This window comes from Camelus bactrianus, chromosome 5, assembly GCF_048773025.1.
Source record: "Camelus bactrianus isolate YW-2024 breed Bactrian camel chromosome 5, ASM4877302v1, whole genome shotgun sequence".
Lineage (NCBI taxonomy): Eukaryota > Metazoa > Chordata > Mammalia > Artiodactyla > Camelidae > Camelus > Camelus bactrianus.
This window is the reverse complement of record NC_133543.1, coordinates 50875851-50896300: the sequence shown is the minus strand read 5'-3', so window position 1 is coordinate 50896300 and position 20450 is coordinate 50875851. Positions and strand designations below refer to the sequence as shown.

The 20450-nt window shown below is 41.1% G+C and overlaps 1 protein-coding gene across 2 annotated transcripts in view; it reads right to left on the bottom strand.

Annotated features, from left to right (window-relative positions):
* Positions 1–20450, bottom strand: part of CERS6 (ceramide synthase 6) — a 277950-nt gene that overhangs the window by 6670 nt on the left and 250830 nt on the right. The window contains exons 9-10 of one of the 2 annotated variants that reach the window (XM_010971414.3): positions 2121–2277; positions 1531–1554 (exon numbers count right to left, since the gene is read on the bottom strand). In XM_010971414.3, coding sequence (XP_010969716.1) covers positions 1531–1554; positions 2121–2277 — 181 coding nt within the window. The remainder of the gene's footprint in view (positions 1–1530; positions 1555–2120; positions 2278–20450) is intronic. The other variant, XM_010971415.3, reaches the window with a different exon arrangement.

Genomic DNA, 20450 nt, shown 5'->3' with positions numbered 1-20450 from the left:
TTATCTTCTACGTGGGGTGGCAATAGGGAACTGGTGGTTTGCTTGGCTTTGTAGACAGTTTCCCAAGCTAATCACCTGTGTTCTCTAAAGAGGTGGGTTGGGAAGTTGGCTGAGTCTCCTGGGAGGTTTATCAGGATGAATTGGGCTTTTCCATATCTCATCCTCTGTGTCATCACTACTCCCCAACTGGAGAACCCTGGAATCCACTGCCCCCTGCAACTTGAGAGACTGCAGGAAAACATCACCTCTGTCAGGTGGGGTGGGGTGGGGACAGGAGAAAGGAAAAGCTGAGAACGGCTACTCCATTCTAAGCAGAGGTGACTGAGGAAATATGTAAAAATGGCCCTCACTCCAAGGCCCCTGGAAACAAGGCTCAACTCACAAGGACCATCTCCAAGAAGACTTAGGCACCAAAACAACTAGATTATAAAGATACTTTCGATTAAAAACAAAACATGGGTCACAAAAGACAGCATGAGAATAAAAGCTCCACTACATTTAGAAATCCATTAGTCATAAATTAAGCTGCTAATAGGAAAGAAAACTCCAGTTTCAGGAAGTGATTAATTTACATTTGCATGCATAGATTACTTTTAATTGCATTTGGAAAAAAAAATCTATACTTATCTTACCATCAAAGAAAGAAACCACTTAGAATATCTGAAAATAACCCCAGGAAAACAGAGTCCATAACCCACGGCCAAGATCAATATTACTGTCCTAGGTGAGCAGCAGTGGCAGTTAAGATATTTTGAAGCCTGAGATCCAGATTAAAATTAATGATCATCTCTTCCTAAAGTTGAAGGAGTAAGGTGGAGAGAAGAGAATACATCTGGTGGAAATAGCAATGCAGTATCGACATAATCTAATCCACGGTGCCCTTAAACCTTCAGTTATCGTTATCATATTGATAGTATTGTGCATGTTAATTTGTATGCAAATGAGGACAGTACCGGTTTTTCATAGAAATACCTGCACATTTTAAAGAGTACAAGGTCACAGAGAAAAAAAAAACTTTCACTTCTAAACAATTCATGGCTCAAAATACTTTGGATTTACTTAAGAGCTGATGCTGAGAACTGGCTTCACAGTCTGTGACTAGCTGTCCCGAGCCCCCAGGAAGGGGCTCACTGTGGACAAAGTGGTCACCGTGGCAAAGAGCTGATGCTCCGAGCTCCCTTCTGGATGTGCTGATCCTCTCCCCAACTTAGCTCTGTTTCTCCTACTTCCCGTTGGTCTATTCCCGTTTTTTTAGCTGACATTACATGACAAACACCAATGCAAGAAATTCCTCTCCTTCGCTGTTGGATGAAGCAAAATTGAGCAGAATGCAAGCTTACACAGAAGGGCACTGACTGGGAATTGTTCCTAGCATTCCTCGCAGCTGGGGGAGCCACACCTGGTTAGAGCCTCCAATCAGTGGCAGCAGATTAGACAGAACAACACGCACGGAAACAAAAGCATCAGAATGCCCTTCCGACAGGCTCAAGTGGGACCCAGGACAGGGAGAGAGAGATGAGAGAAACTTACATGTAAAGGATTCCACTTCCCAGACTTCCGGGTTGGCAGAAAGAAGAGAATAAACAACCAAAGTAAGAAAATGTCACAGAGAACATTCTGGAAAAGTCACTGCTCTACAGAGAGAGGTTGAGGCTCGGGAAGCTTTATTCAACTCAGCTTCATGAGCCCATTTTTAACAAAGAGATTTAACTGAATTTTTTATTGGAAAAGTCATAAATGAGTATATTGCATCAGGCAACCCTTCTCATTAAAAAGAAAAAAAAAAGAATTATTAAATTTCTGTTTAGTGTAAGTATAATCAGAGAAGAACTAGGGGAGACAGAGCAAGGGAGAGCAGGAACACAACAAATAATTTACCTCCATTAATTCTAAAATTATAAATGCAGATCAGTCAGCAAAGCAATGCTACAATTTATAAAAAAGCAACTAAAGAGAAGAAAGTGAAAATTTGTATTGTGTTTCCAAGAGGTTAAGCTAAATTTTGAAGACAAAAAACAGTTCTGATGAAATTTTAAATAATAAATAATGTTTTCATTGATTCAGAAGAATCCAAGCCGTAATTTTCTGGGACATACTGGAAAGGGTGAGTTTTATCTTACCTTGCCTTTTGAAATAGCTTTGCAAGCTATTTTTACGATCAAGTAAGACCAGAAGCAGTTCAAGCCTTGTATTAGCAACAGCAGTAGGTTAAAAACCCACCAGGAAGGGTAGGGTCCAACAATCTCCCAACTCTCAAATAATGTGGTATTTAACACCCTATGGAAAAGGAGAAAGCAATCATTGAACACAACTTTTCACTTTGCCTTCAAAGGAATTCTAGTTACCGCACAGAAGCACCAAGTCAGCAATATCCACCAACTACTTCTTGCAAGGATGGTCTGAAGGCTGATTAGGTACCTGGAAGAGTCATCGCCTGAACTACTGAACTGGTGGCATAGCATTCCTTTGGATTCCACCTGGAATAGTATACTTATCCTCCCCCTCACTTTTGCTGTCATTTTGCTGTCAATTTTTAACACACTTTTGACTGTGACTCTATTTCCTACTATTTGTTAGAAGGCCTGTATTGTCTTTGAAGTTGCTTTTGGTCTTTAAATAAGTGTGAGGAATACTACTTAATAACATGACATTGCAAGAAAAAAAGAGTAATTCCAGAAACACTAGTTAAGTTTAAACTATACGCCTAGCACATTGGGAGTTTGAATATACTTGAGATCTAATCCCTGTCCTCAATTGGTTTAGTCTAGTTAGGGAACCTCAAGAGGGTCCTTAATTTTTAAGCCTTCCCCTGGGAAAGAACTGGCAATTGAAAGATAGCACATTGAAGTGATGCCTTGAGATGAGTGCTGGAAGGACCTTTTTAAAAAAATTTCTAGATATACTTAGTTTTTAGAGTGCATACTTGAGGTAGGCAAAAGCCGTTTCGGTAATCGGCTCTCGCTGGACTGTCACGACCAGGATGGAGCAGACGTCAGGGGCAGACCCAGCAGGGCTGGTGTCAGTGTTTCATGCTTGTCCCTGCTGTGTCTGCTCCCAAGCCTTTGGAAGTTGATGCATGCCTTCTGGACTCAGACTGCTGCCACAGAGAAGCACAGCACCCACAGAACTTGGGAATCACTCTTACTTCCTTGTTTTCCTCCTTAGCTTACTGCAGCGCTGGTTTGGAGGTCTAAGTGTGTTGATAAAACTCATCCAAGTGTATTTCCACCAACTGCCACTGCAGCACTTTGCCAAGACCCCACAGGAGAGGTTATGCGGGCAACACTTAGTGGCTAACGGGGAGGGATGGAAAACTCCTGAATTTAAGACACAGACCACTCATACAAGAACAGAAGGCAAATATACAGAAAATTTTAATGTAAGAGGGTGATGAGTTGCTTTGAGAGAGGTTAAGAAAAGTACTTCGTGAATTCACAAAAGGAAAAAAGACACATTTATCTGCAGTGGGGATAAGGGGTAAAGAAAAAAGGACGATGAATTATAGACACAAACAGGTTCCCCATCCCCAATTTCAGCAACTCACATTCACACACCAGAATCTGACAGAGTGCGTCTCTAACCCTGTCACACTAGCTGTCTCTCAAGAACCATGCTCAATAAACATGGATATTAAAATCCTAAAATCAATAATATGGAATTGAATTTGATAGTTTATTAAAAGCATATTACTCCATGATATAGTAGCATGCATTCTGGTGAAGGGGGACCAATATGAGGAAATCTGTTAATATAATTATCACAAATCCATGGCCAAACTGGTGTAAACCTTATTTCAACAGCACTGAATGACATTTGGCAATGTTCAATTCCTCACTGCTGATGTTTAAAAATTAGGACTCAAAGGACTTAATATGATTTTTATCCAATTCAACTCAGCAGTCTCCATACTATTTAACAAACGTCAGAATTACTGCCTTTATAATTAGGAACAGATCATGGACAACCAGTATCACCATAATTATTTAACCCGATTCTAGAAGTCCTAGCTATTAAGTATGGTAGAAAGTCAAAGACCTCAAGTATTAGGCATTAAATCCCTACAACTATATAAAAACAGCAAACAATCAAAATTTCCAGTAACAGGGACTGGTTAAAAAATTAGTTTTCATTCTTATCCCAGAAATTATGAAGTTACTCAAAGTATTACACATTTCAAGACTTTCTTATGATAGAGAAAAATCATAAATCAACTCAATTTCATAAAATAAATATATATTTGCACAAAAACACAGAAAAAAAGAGAATTATAATAGTTTCTTGGAAGGAATTAAAACTATTATAGACTTTCTTTGGTGGATTAGGGAATTTTATATCTTCTTTTTTACGTTCTTCTCTTTTCCAAATCCCTGACAAATAATTAGGAAAAAAATAAAGTTATTTTTAAAAAGGAATAAATTGGGATAATGCCTATACTCCTGCCTTGTTTATTATCCCAAGAGGCAGTCATCTCTTTAGATACCAGTTTGCAGGCCAAGGGACAACAGGTCTAAACAAAGCTCAGCTCCATGACAGCAAAGAAGGACCCAAACACCTTATGCTTTTCTGTCTCCAGCACCTTGCAAAACATCGGGAAGTAATGTGCTCCATGGCCATGATGGTTGACTATTTGTTTAGTAATCAAATCAATAGGTATGCACAAGACAGCTCCGGAATAATCACAATAATTTTACTTCAGAACCAGCTCTCCTTCTTGACACATTAAACATGCTGATCTTTGGAGGGAATTCAGTTTCATCTGAACAGAAAGAGGTCTTGTAGAAATGGCAACAATGACTGTGCATGATGTGATGCATTATAAATGAGCTTTTGCTGAATTTTAAGTCTGAGAGTCCTTCTAACCAGTACAATTTGCTTGGCTTATTATGAGCCACTGTCATGCAGCCACTGGTGGCACAATGTTCACATTAATTTCTGAAACACCGCATCAGAATTCATAGGCTTTGCTGTGACAATCAGTGGCACCTCTGAGATGCCGCTCAAAAGCAATGGGGTTTCTTTGAAAATTGACTTGGCTGCCTGCAGAGACACTTGGGGAAATATAATCAGTGCACCAAATGGATATCTAGCTCTTACTGAGAAGCCTGGTAAGAAAAACAATATATGAGGAATTTAGCCTGAAAGAGAGAGATCATTATGCCACATGGACTCTGACAAACAGTAAACCCGGGAAATGGAGCCTTGGTTCAGCCACAGAAGGTTTCTGATGAGAAAAGTGCCTCTTTTGGGGCAAACTATTAAAATAGTAACTACAGGATTTTATTCTTTCTCAGAGGTCAGGGTTAGGAGTATGCACTTTAATGACGCCATTACAAATCTGTGGTGACAGGGTTCCAAAGAGTGGTTATCTCTGAGAGGACTGATGGGAGGGGCACAGGGGAGGCTGCTGGAGTGCTGGAAACATTCTATTCCTTGACTCAGGTGGTAATGACATGGATAATACATATGCAAAATTTTACAAATGTAAAAATGTATCAAGCTGAAGATTTATGTACTACATCATTTGCATTATAACCTCAATAAACTAAAATGGAAAAAAATCCTCTGTCAGCCAAACACTACCAATTTGCAAACTCTGGCTTGCATAGTACTATATTATCAGTGTTCCTCCCCTCCCCAACAATAATTTGGGGTCAACTATGGCTTGTAACAAGATAGATTTGTTTTTTTCCCCAAATAACAGCCTACAGAGTCAAACCTCCTACTGCTGCTCAAATCAAGTGGTGGAGAGTTTAGAGACAGAAGTGACCAGAAAAAACACATTTTCCTTTTCATTAATGTTACGTTCACTTAACCACTAGATGGCGCATCACGCATGTACAAAGCACGCTCAAGTAGATCTACACTGCCAGAACCTTCCGCAAAAATCTGGGTCCCAGCACAGAAATCACTCAATCTTCAGGTTACACCTTTCTATCTAAGAATCCTGCCAAACAATGGAATAAAGAGGCTCCCGTCATTGCTTCTTTCTTCCAGTGTGGTTCTCAATAGAAACGATGTCTGCGGGGCAAGGCTCCACGCAATTCACTGGTGATGTGCAGACGCACCAGTTACGCCCCACAGCTTAGCCCTGATGGGTTATTTTAATGGCTGTTTAATGAACTGTAAGAATTTAATTTGACTGTGCCCTATAGTTACTTTCGATATGCCTATCCTTTATGGATTCTTCATCTTAAATTCGATCAGAGAAATACGGGCTTACAGACCATGCGAGCATGGGGAGGGGGGGTGTATACATTCGTGCAGAGAAGTTTACTACTTTTTTTTTAAGCAAAGGAAACTCTGAGTAGTCTCATTTTAATACTTTATTTCAGGTCTTACTCATTCATATTCCAAGCATCCATATGACTTCTGCTTTGCCCTTGAACCTCAGAATTCCAGAAGTCTTCTCATGTCATAGAGCACAGTGTAAAAAGTTCTCCACTGGTGTCTCATTCAGAAAAGCTATAACCAATGCTTATTTTTAAAATTTTTATCATGACTACCGACTCAAAGTTTAAGTTTGTTATCTTTAACATGCAAGGTTAGATAAATAACCTTACTTTCAGCTCCACGTATCTTTGAAAATATTCCAGTGATTCAGAGGCAGGACCACATAATGGCGGTTGAGATAAGCTGACAGTGCTCTCACTGAGTGAATGAAGTCACAGGTGGAGGTTTATGATGCGGTGGCGGCAAGTAACCATGAATTTTGCCAGTGCCCCTTCCTCCTCGTCCCCCAACAAACAGCTCCATCTGAGCCTTGGGTTGTGTTTCTGAAATGATCTATATAAATTCCCTAATCCATATAACTAGATCCATGTCAAATATCCAAAAAGAGCCAAGACAGCTTTGTGAGGAGACTCAGGTTCAGGGCCTTACGCGGAGGACTGTGCTTAGCATGCAAGAGGTCCTGGGTACGATCCCCAGTACTTGCAGTTAATAAATAAACAAACTTAATTACCTACCCCCCCCAAATAAATGAGGTAAAATAATTTTTCAAAAAGGCCAACTTGTTTCCCAGTCAAAATCAAGGTGTTCTTTACATCAGAGCTTTTGAAGGGTCTTGATTGCTTTCCCAGACAGATCAGTGTATTTCAGGGTGTGTGTTTCTCTGGCATTTGTTTTCATTTGATCTGCACAAAACATACATGAAAAGCAGATCCTCTCTAAAGCTTATCAATAATCTCCTGGCACGTTTTGCTCATTTTAAAGTCGATGCTAATAGAAAAGCACTTAAAATGTACTCTCAACAGAAACCCTGTGTACTTAACACTTGAAAAAGAAGAGTCAGGTAATTAATTCACTGTTAGAAGCAACCCTCTTTGTCCTGGTTTTTCTAAGGTAATAAAAGCTCCAAGCCTAAAGAACACTGTGATCGAACGCTGTGTAGTCAAGGTGGCCACAAGGCTGAAAATCTCGCTTATAATTTTGTTTTAACAACACAGCCCCCCTCCTCCCCCACCACAACCTGGATTTCTCCACAACACGGGTGTTTGTCAGCAAGTTCTCTCTTAGGAGGACGGTTTCTGGATAGCTGTCAGCTTTGGTGCCTAGTAACAGATTCACGAGTAACAGATCCACAAAGTCTGTAGCAGACACAGAAGTAATTTCTCCATCCCTGACAAGAAGCTGAACGTGAACATGGATGAGCCGTCTACCTTTCCTTTAGCAGTGGGCATGTCAGTTCCGTCATCTTCCTATCCGAGTAAGACGTGGAATCAATTTGTTTATTTTTTACTTATAGGTCACAGGCTGGCCAGATTCAGATATTGATCCCTATATCTGGCTGGGGTGTGTGTTTTCCTCAAAAGTAGAAAAATGATCCGTCTTCACTAGTGTATGCCTGTCCTCTGGCCCTTTAAGAAAAGTGAACCTACTTTTATCTCCTGTGCACCAACTAGCTGATGGATCCTAAAGATAAGCTGAAGGGTCTCTTTTTGTTCCTAGTGCACAGTCTCCTTCCACCCATTCCTTACTCATTTCCTTATTCTCCTGTCTCATGTCTTCTTAGTTCCGAGATTGAGCCATTGTTATTCCCAGTTCTCTGGACTCCAGGTTTCTTATGGTCTCCCCCGAGCTTGATGCCAGCATCCCACCCCTCTATAAAACTGCTTTGCCTCATGCCCCTGCTCTTGGTGTTCCTGTCCGGACACTGCCCCCTACTCCTCCCCACCCCAAGCCACGCCAGCTCCGTCCCCTTGAATGTAAATGGAAAAGAAGGATGGGAGAAGAGGGGATGGAAGAGAGGAAGGAAAGGGAAAGCCTTTTACTCCTACCTGGCTGTATTAAATCTCTGCTCTCATTAGCTCTGTGTGAGGGGATAGGATCTGATGTGCAGCATTTCTAAACATGCCATCATGAGCCATACTGTACTGGAGTCTAAAGATCTTAACTCTGGGAGGTGTTACCAGTACTTTTCATCTCTGTCTTTTTATTTAAATATTTCCAGGATTCAATCTTCAGTTTTACTCTAGAGAAATGTCCTTGAAATTTTTGGAAGTGTTGCCCCTAAAGGAAAATATATCACAGGCCTGCAGTCTTGAGGGACAGTGCACCCTGTGTTATCTTTATTAGCTTCTGGTCAGCAAGAGAGATACAGTAACTGTGTCTTTAACAAAGAATTGTCTCCCTAGAGTAAGTCAGAGTTGATAAAACTGAGTTGTAAGATGCTGAAGGTCAAGGGAAACGAAAAAATGAATGAATAATTTTTCAAAAAAGAAATAAAACCTTAGGAGAGTGAATGTAGAGATTTAGACAGGAAAAAATTTGCTTTTGCAGGTTTTAAAAGTTTGAAAGAAAAATAAATATAAAACCCTATGCATCAAATAGGCAACGGATCAACAAAAAACATTTAAATCACAGCATTCTGGTTAAAAAAGAACTGAAATAATGTTGACTTTTGGAATAATGTCTGGATAATGGACATGTTTGGGAGTGTGGGTGGGAAGTGAGCTTATTCAGAAAAGCACTGACAGTACTTACGATTTGTTTGGACGAAAAGTCAAAACACCTGGATTCTAGGCTCAGTTTTTGCACTCACTGGGCCTATGATGCTGTGGGACTATTTTTTTCCCAAGCCAAAGAAAGGTTCCTCATCTACAAAATAAAGCCCTAAGATCAAGATGATTAATAAAGGTTCTTCAAACTATAACCTAAACAGCTTCATGAATTCTTATGTTTTCAGGTTTACCTAGAATTTTATTTGTTCTGATTATTTCCTCCACGTATCAGAGACTCCCTATGCACAGACGCACTCTTCTCCACTGAGGCAGATTCGTTTCTCTGAATTCAGTAACTGGACAATTAAGGCCAAGAATATGAGAGGAAGGGCTTTGCTTGGTTTTACTTCTAGAAATGTAGGGGGAAGTAAAAAGGGAGAAAACAAAGCAAAAAAAGTATAAAGTCCCATCTTTAGGAAGGAACCAATGAAGGCTATGAGGCCCCGAGAAGAAGCTGGATTTACGAGAGCAGACCTCCATGTAACCGCGGCGCCAGCACACAGCACAGCGGTCCACAGAGCCTCCCCTGCAGCGGCAGGACGCCGTGTTCAGACAGCAGCGGCGACGGGGCTTGGCTTGCTGCAGTGGCCAGCTACGCGCCCAATTCCTTCTTGCACCCCGCGAGCAGCTTCCCCGTGGAACCAGGCGCCAGGAGCACACGTGGCTGGGCGCCGCCCGTCAGTAGCAGGGAGCGTCCACAGCCCTGGGCGCACATTCCTGTTGAAGCCAGCGAAGCGGGACGCTACCAGCCACCCGTTTTACGATGTTGCTGTCTTTACTTTTCAATCTGTGTGCAGGGCTGGAGGCATGACCTCTATAATTTGATGCCACTGGCCAAATACCAGTGTCAAAAATAATATTCTTATGATATTTTCCCCCTGTGACTAGTACACGCCTCCACTTTGGGTCGAATACACAAAATGATATCCCCTAAAGCTAACAAGACATCCCGGGTCCCCCTTCACCAGCCAATGCTACTGTGTCCCTGAGAGGGATTTTAAGATGAGTAAGACTAAGTATCCACACCCAGAGTTTACAAATAAGTGGAGGAGAAGGGACAAGTACATTGATTGTTAAGGTATCTTAAATCTAATAGGCGTTCCAGGCGAAGGGAGCATTTTGAGCAAAGATTTGTGGAGGCTGAAAAAGGAAAACAGTATATACAAGGAATCATGAATAGTTAAACTGGGCACCTGTAAGGCAGTAGTGAGAGAAGGAATGCTAGTTGGCACCATTTTGTGGAAGATCTTTCTTGATGGGAAGAGGAGTTTGAACTAACAGTGGAAAAGAAGGGAAAATCCTAGATGATTTTCAGGGGGATTGGATTAAGGCCTCGATTTAGAACGAATCTTAATGGAAAGTGAGTTTGGGATGGTTTCCATCAGGAGAGAAAGAGGATGTGGGGACACTGGGTAGGAGGTTACTGCAGAGATTTTGGCTAGAGGACACAGAAGTTTAGAAACAAGAGCAGAGGAAAGAAGAGCATCTCTGAGGAACATAGCTGCTCTTCAAAACGAGTGTCCAGCGATTCCAGTTCATGGAAACAAGTGCTCCAGAATGGCGTGGGGCAGTGGGAAAGAAGAATGAAGCAAAGAGTGAGATTCCTCCTGCGGAAATGAAGCTCTGATTTATTTACAGAAATGGCACTGGCTCACATGGGAACGTTCACCCCCCTCATCATCTAGCAGTGCTCTGTATCCTAGTACAGCACCTGGGTGGTGGCAGCCCACATCCTAAAACACATCTTCAACCCTTTCCTTTTTAGGAAAGATGGTCAACTCATTTGTAGCAATGGGTTGTTAGGACTGTAGTAAATAAGAAGTTCCCAGTCCACATTTTAGCCCCCAGATTCTTTTAACCTGACACTTATTGCTAAACCTCACCCTTGTGTTGGCCACTAGAATCAGTTTTGAAGTAACAAGGCTTTTCATCAGAATCACTGCCATCATCAACATTTAACCTGGTGACACACACCTGTCTTTTGCATATAACATGGAAATAAGCAAAAGTAGTAGGTGGGCTTGGTTAATTATTTGGTAACCAAAGAAGTTAAGTGGAATTAACTCTATTTTTATTAAGTTTGTACTGTGTGCCCAAAACTGCCCCAAAATAGACTTTGAAACAAAGACTGCAATCAAATAAAGATGATCATTACACAATAAGAGGGTCAATTCAGCAAGAAGACATAACATTTATATATGTACAATGTACACACACCCCCAAAATAAGAGCACCAAGATATATAAGCAAATATTAATGAACTTAAAGGAAGAAATTGAAAGTAATAAAATAGGAGACTTTAACACTCCACTTACATCAATGGATAGATCATCCAGACAGAAACCATTAAAGAAACACCAGCCTTAAATTACATATCATAGTAGATGAATTTAATAGACATGAAGAAAATAATCTACTCAAAAGCAACAAAATACACACTTTTCTCAAGTGCACAGGAAACATTCTCCAGGATGTTAGGTCACAAAAACAAGTCTCAGTGAATTCAAGAAAACTGAAATTGTATCAAGCATCTTCTTCAACCACAATGCTATGAAACTAGACATTAATCACAAGGAAAAATGAGAAAAACTACAAACATGCGGAAATTAAACAACATGCTACTGAATAACCAATGAGTCACTGAAGAAATTAAAGGAAAAATTAAAAATTACCTACAGACAAATGAGAAATACAACATAGCCAAATTTATGGGATGCAGCAAAAGTGGTTCTGGGCAAGTTTATAGAAATACAGACCTACTTCAAGAGACAAAACAAATCCCAAATAAACAATATAACCTTATATTTAAAAGAACTAAAAAAAAAAAAAAAAAAAAAAAGAACAAAGCCCCATATTAGTAGAGGGAAGGAAATAATAAAGATCAGAGCAGAAATAAATGAAATAGAGACTAAAAAAAAGACAAAAAGGTCAATGAAACGGGGAGCCCACTTTTATTTAACATAGTATTGGAAGCCCTAACCATAGCAATCAGGCAAGAAAAAGAAATAAAAGGCATATAATATAAAAAAAAAAGTATATGGCCCATTTTGCTTGTGTCCCAAGCACACACTTAATTGACCTGTTACCCAGCATGGAGTGTCCTTGGGGAGTGTTTGTGATTCATCACCCAGTTACGATGACTTGGATCACTTAGCATGTTGCTCAAGAGAGAGCAGTGTTCATGATAGACATCTACTTAATTAAAAACATTCCCCTTTAGATTCAGTCAGTATCATCAAGTTTCCTGAGATATATCACTGGGCCTGTTATGTTTAAAACAGCAGAAGAGACTATATAAAAGGAGATTTTCATGTTGATTTGAAAAGCAACTCTTACAAGGCTCCAGGCAGTAACACATGTCTCTTTGACCTTAGCTTGAGCTGCCTCTTCCATCAGGATGCCAAATACAAACATGGACACAGAACTGCCATCTTCCTTACCCTACCTCTCTAACTGGGAGGGTTAGGAACAGCCCCAAGGAATGTGAGGCCCTGGGGCAAACTATCCCTTCCTCACCTAAGATACTGAGCCGAGGAAAAATCAGTCCACCTGAGGCAACCAAACCCCAAATAAGCACCCATCCCACGGAGCCAGGTGCCGAGGGGCAGTAGGGAGCCCTCCTACTGCTCTCTAGCAGTGATGCCAAAAGGTCTCAGGGATAATTGTTACCATCTGAATCACTCTCCTGCTTTAAGCCTTCTAATCACTGCCCATTGCAATTAGAATAAAATCCCAAACACCTCCAAAGGCCCACAAAGGGGCCTAGTATCCAGACCTCTCCTACTTCTCCAACCTCAGCTCCCAACTTCTCCCTCTTGTTCATCTAGCTTTTTTTCTGTTCCCAGATTAGACCAACACTGTTCCCACGCCAGGGTGGTGGCACTCACAGTTTCCTGTGCCTGGCCTCTTCCTATGACTTGTCCATTAATGTATGTCTATTTCACTTAAGATATCTTCCCACGATTTCACTGGCTCCCACTTTCAAGCATAAGCTCTAAGAGTGCAACGACTGTGTGCATTTGGCCTGCTTTGGATCTGCCACGGCACTTTATAGAACACTAGGTGCTGATAGCGGGAGATGCTTGATCAATTCCCTCTCCAGGGAAACTGACAGCAGGTGGGGCCCTCACTTCAGCAGCCCCTAGAGTATCCCTGCTGGATACACTGATTTACAAGTACAGATAGAGCAGGGCTGCTTTTCACACTTGCCTTGTGATATTTATACCCACAGGCAAAATTCTGCAGTGCATCGTGCCATAATTGTTTTTGGCCTGTTTACTGCCAAGACTTTAGTTTTTGCAGAAGCATTAGACACGCAACGGAAAAAAAGAGAACGTCAGGCCCCTGAAAATAAAATTATTAGGATGTTAGGCAAGAAAGGAGATGATACCTCACATTGAGGCGAATACAAAGTGGCTTTGGAAGCCGTTTGAAGTGAATACCATCACATGGAGAACTGAAGCAAACTGCAATACCAACAAAACGCTAACGCTGTGCATTTTTATCATTAGCCACTGTGATCTGTTTCCTCCCCTGCAGAGTAAGACAAATGACAGTGAGGCCAAAGCTCAATTTTTTTCCCTTAAAGCTCTGACTGTCTTCCTTTAAGCTGGAGCCCTCGACAACTGTGGAGCTGCCAAGAATGTGTTCATCTCTGAAATAAACACCTTGCTGAAAACGGTGTTTTCAGATACCAACTGTACAATCCAGGGACTTCTATGTTATTTACACACCCCTCATACCAAGGAACCAATGCTTCAAATACTACCACTGCTGCTTTTGAAAGCAATAGTCCCGGACATTTATGGTCTCTGGATAGCAATTTTTGTTTGTTTGTTTCCACTGTGGCGTATACTTAATTATTCTCTAATTGTTGTACATTTATACTGTTCCTAGTTTTTCACACTATAAACATTAATGCTGTGAGATAAATCCGAACATAATTTTATTTGTTTTAAAAGTGGTTTTTTACTCAACAAAGGTTCCTTACTCACCCTATAGGGGATGGTATGTAATGCAGCCAAATGCTTACACATTTGCATAGCAAAGGCTTTGATTCACATGCAGTGACACACCTTTAAAGTGTGCCTGCCTAAGCTATGGTCCTGAAATAACAATCTTCCTTACTTCTCTGTGAACTGTGATCTCATTACCAGCTTGCTCCAATGAAACAAATGAGCAGACAGTCAACATCAAGCATCATGCTTGAGTCTTCATTTTGGTTTTACAGCCAAGTCTGTCCTTTTTTTTTTTTTTGCTGTTTTGAAATGCTCGTAACACACACACACACACACACACACACACACACACACACACGCACGCGCGCGCTTGTGCTTGGCACCTCCTCTTGGATATTTATGAGGCACCTCCAAAACCAAAATTACATTTCCCCCAAAACTATTCCCATTACATGCAACACGTCCGCCACAACTATTGCCAACCCTGTCATCAGCCATCACAACTCCAGAGATACACCATAGTTTTCAGCCCCACATTTTGCAGAAGAGTTTAGAGTGAGTAGGTAATTCACCCAGAGTCACAGAGTCAGAGTAACAGACCCAGGATGTGGACATACACCGGGTTTACCCAAAGCTCATTCTGTGAACCACCATCTCCTTACTTCAGTACATGGCTTTAGCCCTCATTGAGTTACTTAAGTCAAAATTGTGGTGTTCCCCCTTTACACCTCCATCTCCTTTACCCAAACTCTCTACCCTCTGCGGCTACATACCCTGCCAACCTCTGAAATCCCTGTGGAATCCATTTACCTCTCTCTGCCAATGCTACTATTGCCCTCAGCCACCACCAGCTCCTACCTAGGCAGTTACTGTCACAGGCTTCAAACTAGACTAGTTCACCCAGGTAGACTTTGTTGCAAGGTGATTATAAACAAAAAGACAATATGATTAATGAAATCAGGGGGCAGGATTTAGTCAGGAGGTGGTCATCCAGATAATCCAGAATATGTATAGGAACGATAGTTAACATTAAGGTAGAGTTAAAAACTTTTTGAAGTTCAGTATAATCTATAAAAATATTGAATCACTATGCTGTACACCTGAAACTAATTTAATACTGTAAATCATCTATACTTTAATTAAAAAAAAAAAGAACATTAGGCAGAAGCAGGAAGTTGGAAAAAATACTTTCAGAAGTTCTACAATTCCATTTTCTTAGCAGAGCACACCTATCACGATGTTAAAATACCAATTATATAACAAAGGACAATTTAGATGCATTACCAGAAACAAAAAGGAGCTATTTTCTGTTTGGTTCCTGATAAACTGCGATTGTTTATTGTTTAATAATCACCACCATCTGTCATTAAAATTTTTCACACCATCTGTCAATAACTGGCAGAGCAAAGCTGATTCACACCCCTTCTTGTTGGTCAGATGTAAGCTCTGTCCAAGTAACTGTTAGCAAAAAGCAATGCTTTTACTTCTGTACCCAACTTCATTTGTCACAGAGAGAATCTAACCTTAAGTCAATCAATTCATAAAATGAGTCTCTCATCCTGTATATGAAAAAGAACTAAGTTTCATATTTTGGTTTTTAACTTCCGTTGTTGAAAATTTCACATATATACATGAAGAGAATTACAATAATACAGAGTCCCCACCACCTCAATACACACTTATCAGCGGCTTCAACAATGATCAATTCATGTTCTGATCCTTAGCTCCCTCTCCCTGTCCACCTTTGATTACTTGCAAACTAATCCTCTACACCATTCTTATTTAATCTATAAATATTTCAACCTCTTTTTAAAAAAACTAACCACGGTGCTATTGTCACACCTAAAGACACGAACAGTAATTCACATTCACCCATTGAGCCCATTTTGATCCTGCTTCAGAAATGCACCTCATTAAATATGTCCCTGCAAACAGCTCCAAAGCTCTTTATACACTGTACCCATGGTGATTGACTATTACAAGGCTACTTGCAGGGCAAAGAAAAACAGCTCTTTCCCAGAATGCTGCTTAATACTGAAGTCAGTTTTGGGGAAACGGTTGCATATTTTATTCCCTATTATCATAAGGTAAAGAAAACCATCACTGGCACCCAGGCTACCATAACAATCTGGACAGCCACTCTTTCAGCCTTGCCTGTGGTCGCAAACAGATAATTTCATGCTGGATTTCAACTGCACATCTGAACAATTGGTTGGAGACATAACTGCAACCATTCATTTTATAACCTCACATCTCCTCTAATGAATTTCCTATGAATATGGGTATTGAAGAATCTGAAAGAGGTAGATCTTTTCTAAAAACCAAATGTCATATTTTTCAAAAGGTTGCTGCAGAGTTTTTTTCCCTTACGCATTAGAGAAAAAGGACATTTATGCCATGAAGTGTCTTTCTCTGAGCCCAGTATTGAATTTTCCATTGTTGGTGCTCAGTCTCTCCTGGGAGGCTCTTAATTGAATCAGTCTTGAAAGGTTTTCATTGTGTTTTTCCTTAGCCCCTCTTATGGATTACCGGCACATTCATGGTGAGTATGTCCCTAATGGAAGATGCTGTCATCCCATTACTCAGTCTGGGCTCTGTCACAATTGCTCATACCTCTTAAGTGGCTGGCATGCTATCAGGTCAAAAAGAGGTCAAGGTAGGCAGACACGGGAAGCAATAGCTCTTCACAGAGAACAGAAAAAATCGTGGTGGAGAGAAAGAGATAGTACAGCCACCATCTAATCCCCTTAGCACGTATTCTAGACGAATTCGTCCAAGCGTGGAATCAGATCCACACATTTACCCAATGAGGACCACAGGCAAGGCAGCAGAACAGAATTCTGCTGGCAACGGTTTCTGAGGGCAAAGCACAGTGAGAGTGAAGGAGCTTATGGGCAGTTCAGGCACCACTGGCACGGCCTTCGTGTTGCTTCCTGCCAAGCCAGGGTTGTTTTTATACATGCATCATCTCAGTCTGAAAACTTGGAAGGAAAAGGCTGGCTATCAGGATAGATTCTTGTCTCTGTCTAAAGGCTGCTGCTGAATTACTTGCAATTTTCCCTGGGCTACATTGAATAGTCCAGACTTTTTATTGACTTGAGCCTTATTTCCTTAAAGAATCCTCTTCTGCCTCAGTATCCACCGAAAGCCTGCCTGTGTCTGATAACGTCCTCATCTACAGACATGAACCATCATTTTCAACTGAGCTACAAACAGTGCTATCTAGTACTTTAAACCTCTCAAGGCACTTTAATGTGCACTGTCATCTGACGCGCACAAAATCTCTCTGCTGAGGAATGTTTTCCTACACCAGCTGACAGAGGAGGTAGCAAAAGAAGGGAGAAGACAGCAAAACAAGGCCAATTTGATCAAGTTCCCTAAAAGTAAATTAGTATCAAAATGAAAACTTGAACAGGATTCTCAATTCCTACTCCAATATTGCTTCCACATTATCTCAAAATAGCTTAAGAGGCTATTTTGAAAAACAATCAGCGCCTCCAGCCTACTGGGAAATAGCTTTCCAATATCCTTGGCTGACTTAAGTGCAATGACATGATGGTACAATGTCTACCTTCAGTTTATAGGTCTGTTCAAATTATCAGCTACCGTCCAAATGCCTTCTGCTTTCCATGGCAAATAACCTCCAGGTTTACAGGGAAAATTTTCTCATTTCTAATTGTGTTGGCATCCACATGGGTTTGCATGGGGACATGTCTGCAACCCTAGTCTGTATTCTCCACCATCACCTGGCACAATGTTGAGCATACTGTAGGGGGCCAACATATTCTTACCGTGTCCTCTGATACACCATGTGATGGTAAGCTATCAGTGGGAAATCAATTTATTTAGCCTTCCTACACTTCCTTTCTTCCCTCTCTGTGCTCTGTTAGCCTAGAAAAAATTTTCTTTAAGTGCTATGGGTGACAGGGTCTCACAGCATTTCATATTCTGCACCCAGAAACCAGTTCAGTACCAGGGTCATGCTTAGAGGCGGAAGTAATCTGATAATGAATGTTTTCGCATTGAATCTAAATAGAAGAAACAGATTAGGGTGTCACCCTCCACCCCTGACACACCTCAGGAGCAAACTGTTCTTGCATAAACTTTTAGGAAGCAGAAATGACTAAGAATACAATAATTTGTAGCCCTAAATCTACCATAACTCAACTGAATTAGTTCTTGATTATATATGCATTTTGGGGGGGTTGGAGGACAGGGAAAAGAAGCGAAATTTGTTAAAAAGCATCAGGTGACATTAAGTCGCATTAACACTGATAGCTTGAAATGAGCCAGGCACAGAGCTAGCTGGTCCCACATGGACCGAATAACCCAGGTGCTGCGCTGTTCACCTGAGGAAGGAGACACATCGAGATCAGTCTCGTCCACCCAAAGGACACACGCTCAGCAGAGAACTGCTCCTAGTGGAAGTGGCTCAACGCTCTGATCTGTGGCTGACTGATTTTTAATTTTTAACTCACAGGCCTCATTTTGATTTTTTAAAGACTGTTCCGCTTTATGCTTAAAGAGCTGAAATTCTACAGTGTCATTTGCTAGGATTCCTGATTATGTGTAAGTGGGAGAATTTTTTTTTATCATCAATAAATGTCTTGCACTGTGAAAATAGCAGCTTGACTCCCACATTCATTTAGCAGCAGGAAGACTGAAATGGATTGGCCCTTTTGAATTATTCTAGAAATGTGCTCCAGATGCATATAGATAGATCACTAAATATAGATCTAATTGCATCTTCCTTTTGTTTTTGCCCCACTGCTAAGCAGCTTTTTAAACTAAACTGTTGGGTATAGGATGAGTTATCACTGTTCTTCAGAATGAAATTAAGCTTATAAGAAAGCAAAGCAATGTATGTTCCCCAAACACAACCCTGGTGACTACTGAAATTTGTAACTGATTGACAGCCAAATGCTGCCATTTTGATGTGTGTGTAAGTCTTTTGCTCCTGAGGGATTTGTTCATGGGAATGGTTCAGTATTAGTTTCCTATTTATAGCAGCATTAAGTTATACCAAGGAGGTGTGCTGCTTACAACTCCTTTCTTCTTGAAGAACTTAACATTCAGCTGTGAGAAGTGGGCAGTTAGCTGTATACAAAATAGGTAAGCAACAAGGACCTACTGTATAGCACAGGGAACTGTATTCAATTTCTTGTAATAACATATAATGGAAAAGAAAATATACATATATATATATATATATATGTACACGTATAACTGAATCACTTTGCTGTACACCTGAAACTGATGTTGTAAATCAACTACACTTCAATAAAAAATTTACAAAAAAAAAGTGCAGTTAGCAGGCAGGCTCCAGCGGCAGTGCCTTCAGAATCTGCCAGTGCTAGAAGAGGCTTCGGCAGCGCTTAGCCCTTGACTGAACGTGCAGCAGGGATGTGGGCTGCCCATTCCTGCTCCACAGTGGACTCCTCCAACGGGCAGTCATTGCTCTGCAGTTCTCCGTTGGGGTGGCCAAGACGGTCAGATCTACAGCACTGTCTGAAGCTCTGCCTACCCTATTCATGATTCCTCACTTTATCTTTGGCAGGCAGACCTACCTAATAAACCCCTGGCTTGCCTAACTCCAACTTGGTGTCTGCTTCTCAAGGGACCCAACTGACGCACAATGTGTCGGTGTTGCTGCCAGAATAGGAAGAGTGAAAAACCTAAGCTGCATTTTAAGCCAATGGCTAGTGAGCTGCAAAGCCTTCCTGGGGACTGTGAGACTAACACTAACAACTCAGTTCATCTGCTGTGCTGTGATTGATTGACAAACTGGTGTATCTGGTCTGACCCGGGCAGGAGCAAAATCTCTCTGATGTCCCTGGGGCCCCAAACCAGTAACCATGACCATTTCTTGGGACCCTGAGGGTTAGTAAACTACACAGCTAGTGAGACTCAGTTCATCTGCTGTGCTGTGATTGATTGACAAACTGGTGTATCTGGTCTGACCCGGGCAGGAGCAAAATCTCTCTGATGTCCCTGGGGCCCCAAACCAGTAACCATGATCATTTCTTGGGACCCTGAGGGTTAGTAAACTACACAGCTAGTGAGAATCCCCAAAGAGGATTAGCTTTTTTCTCTTTCAAGCGATGGAGAAATTGGTTAGGAAAAGCATCCTCTGAACAGCAGGATGGGCTGCCTTGAAAGATATTAACTGCTGTTTCCCCAGGAGATTTGGGGGATTAAGCTGATTAAAGGAAAAGCACTAATGTGAAAGTGAATCAATGTAAACTCACTAATTTAAACCAATTGGCTATTTTCAACATTATGTTTTTCAGTTGTTCTGCATCCATGGACAGGCAAAGCACCCTACTTCAAAGTATTTACTCACTCCAAGCACTTCACTGCCTGCTGAGGGAAGAACAGAATCTATTACACCCTTCCCAATAGGAGGAGGATGGAAGGACCGTGTTCCCCTCTATGATAAAGAAGGTGAAAACACCAGGGAAACTCAGAAAGGAAAACAGAAAATAAAACCACG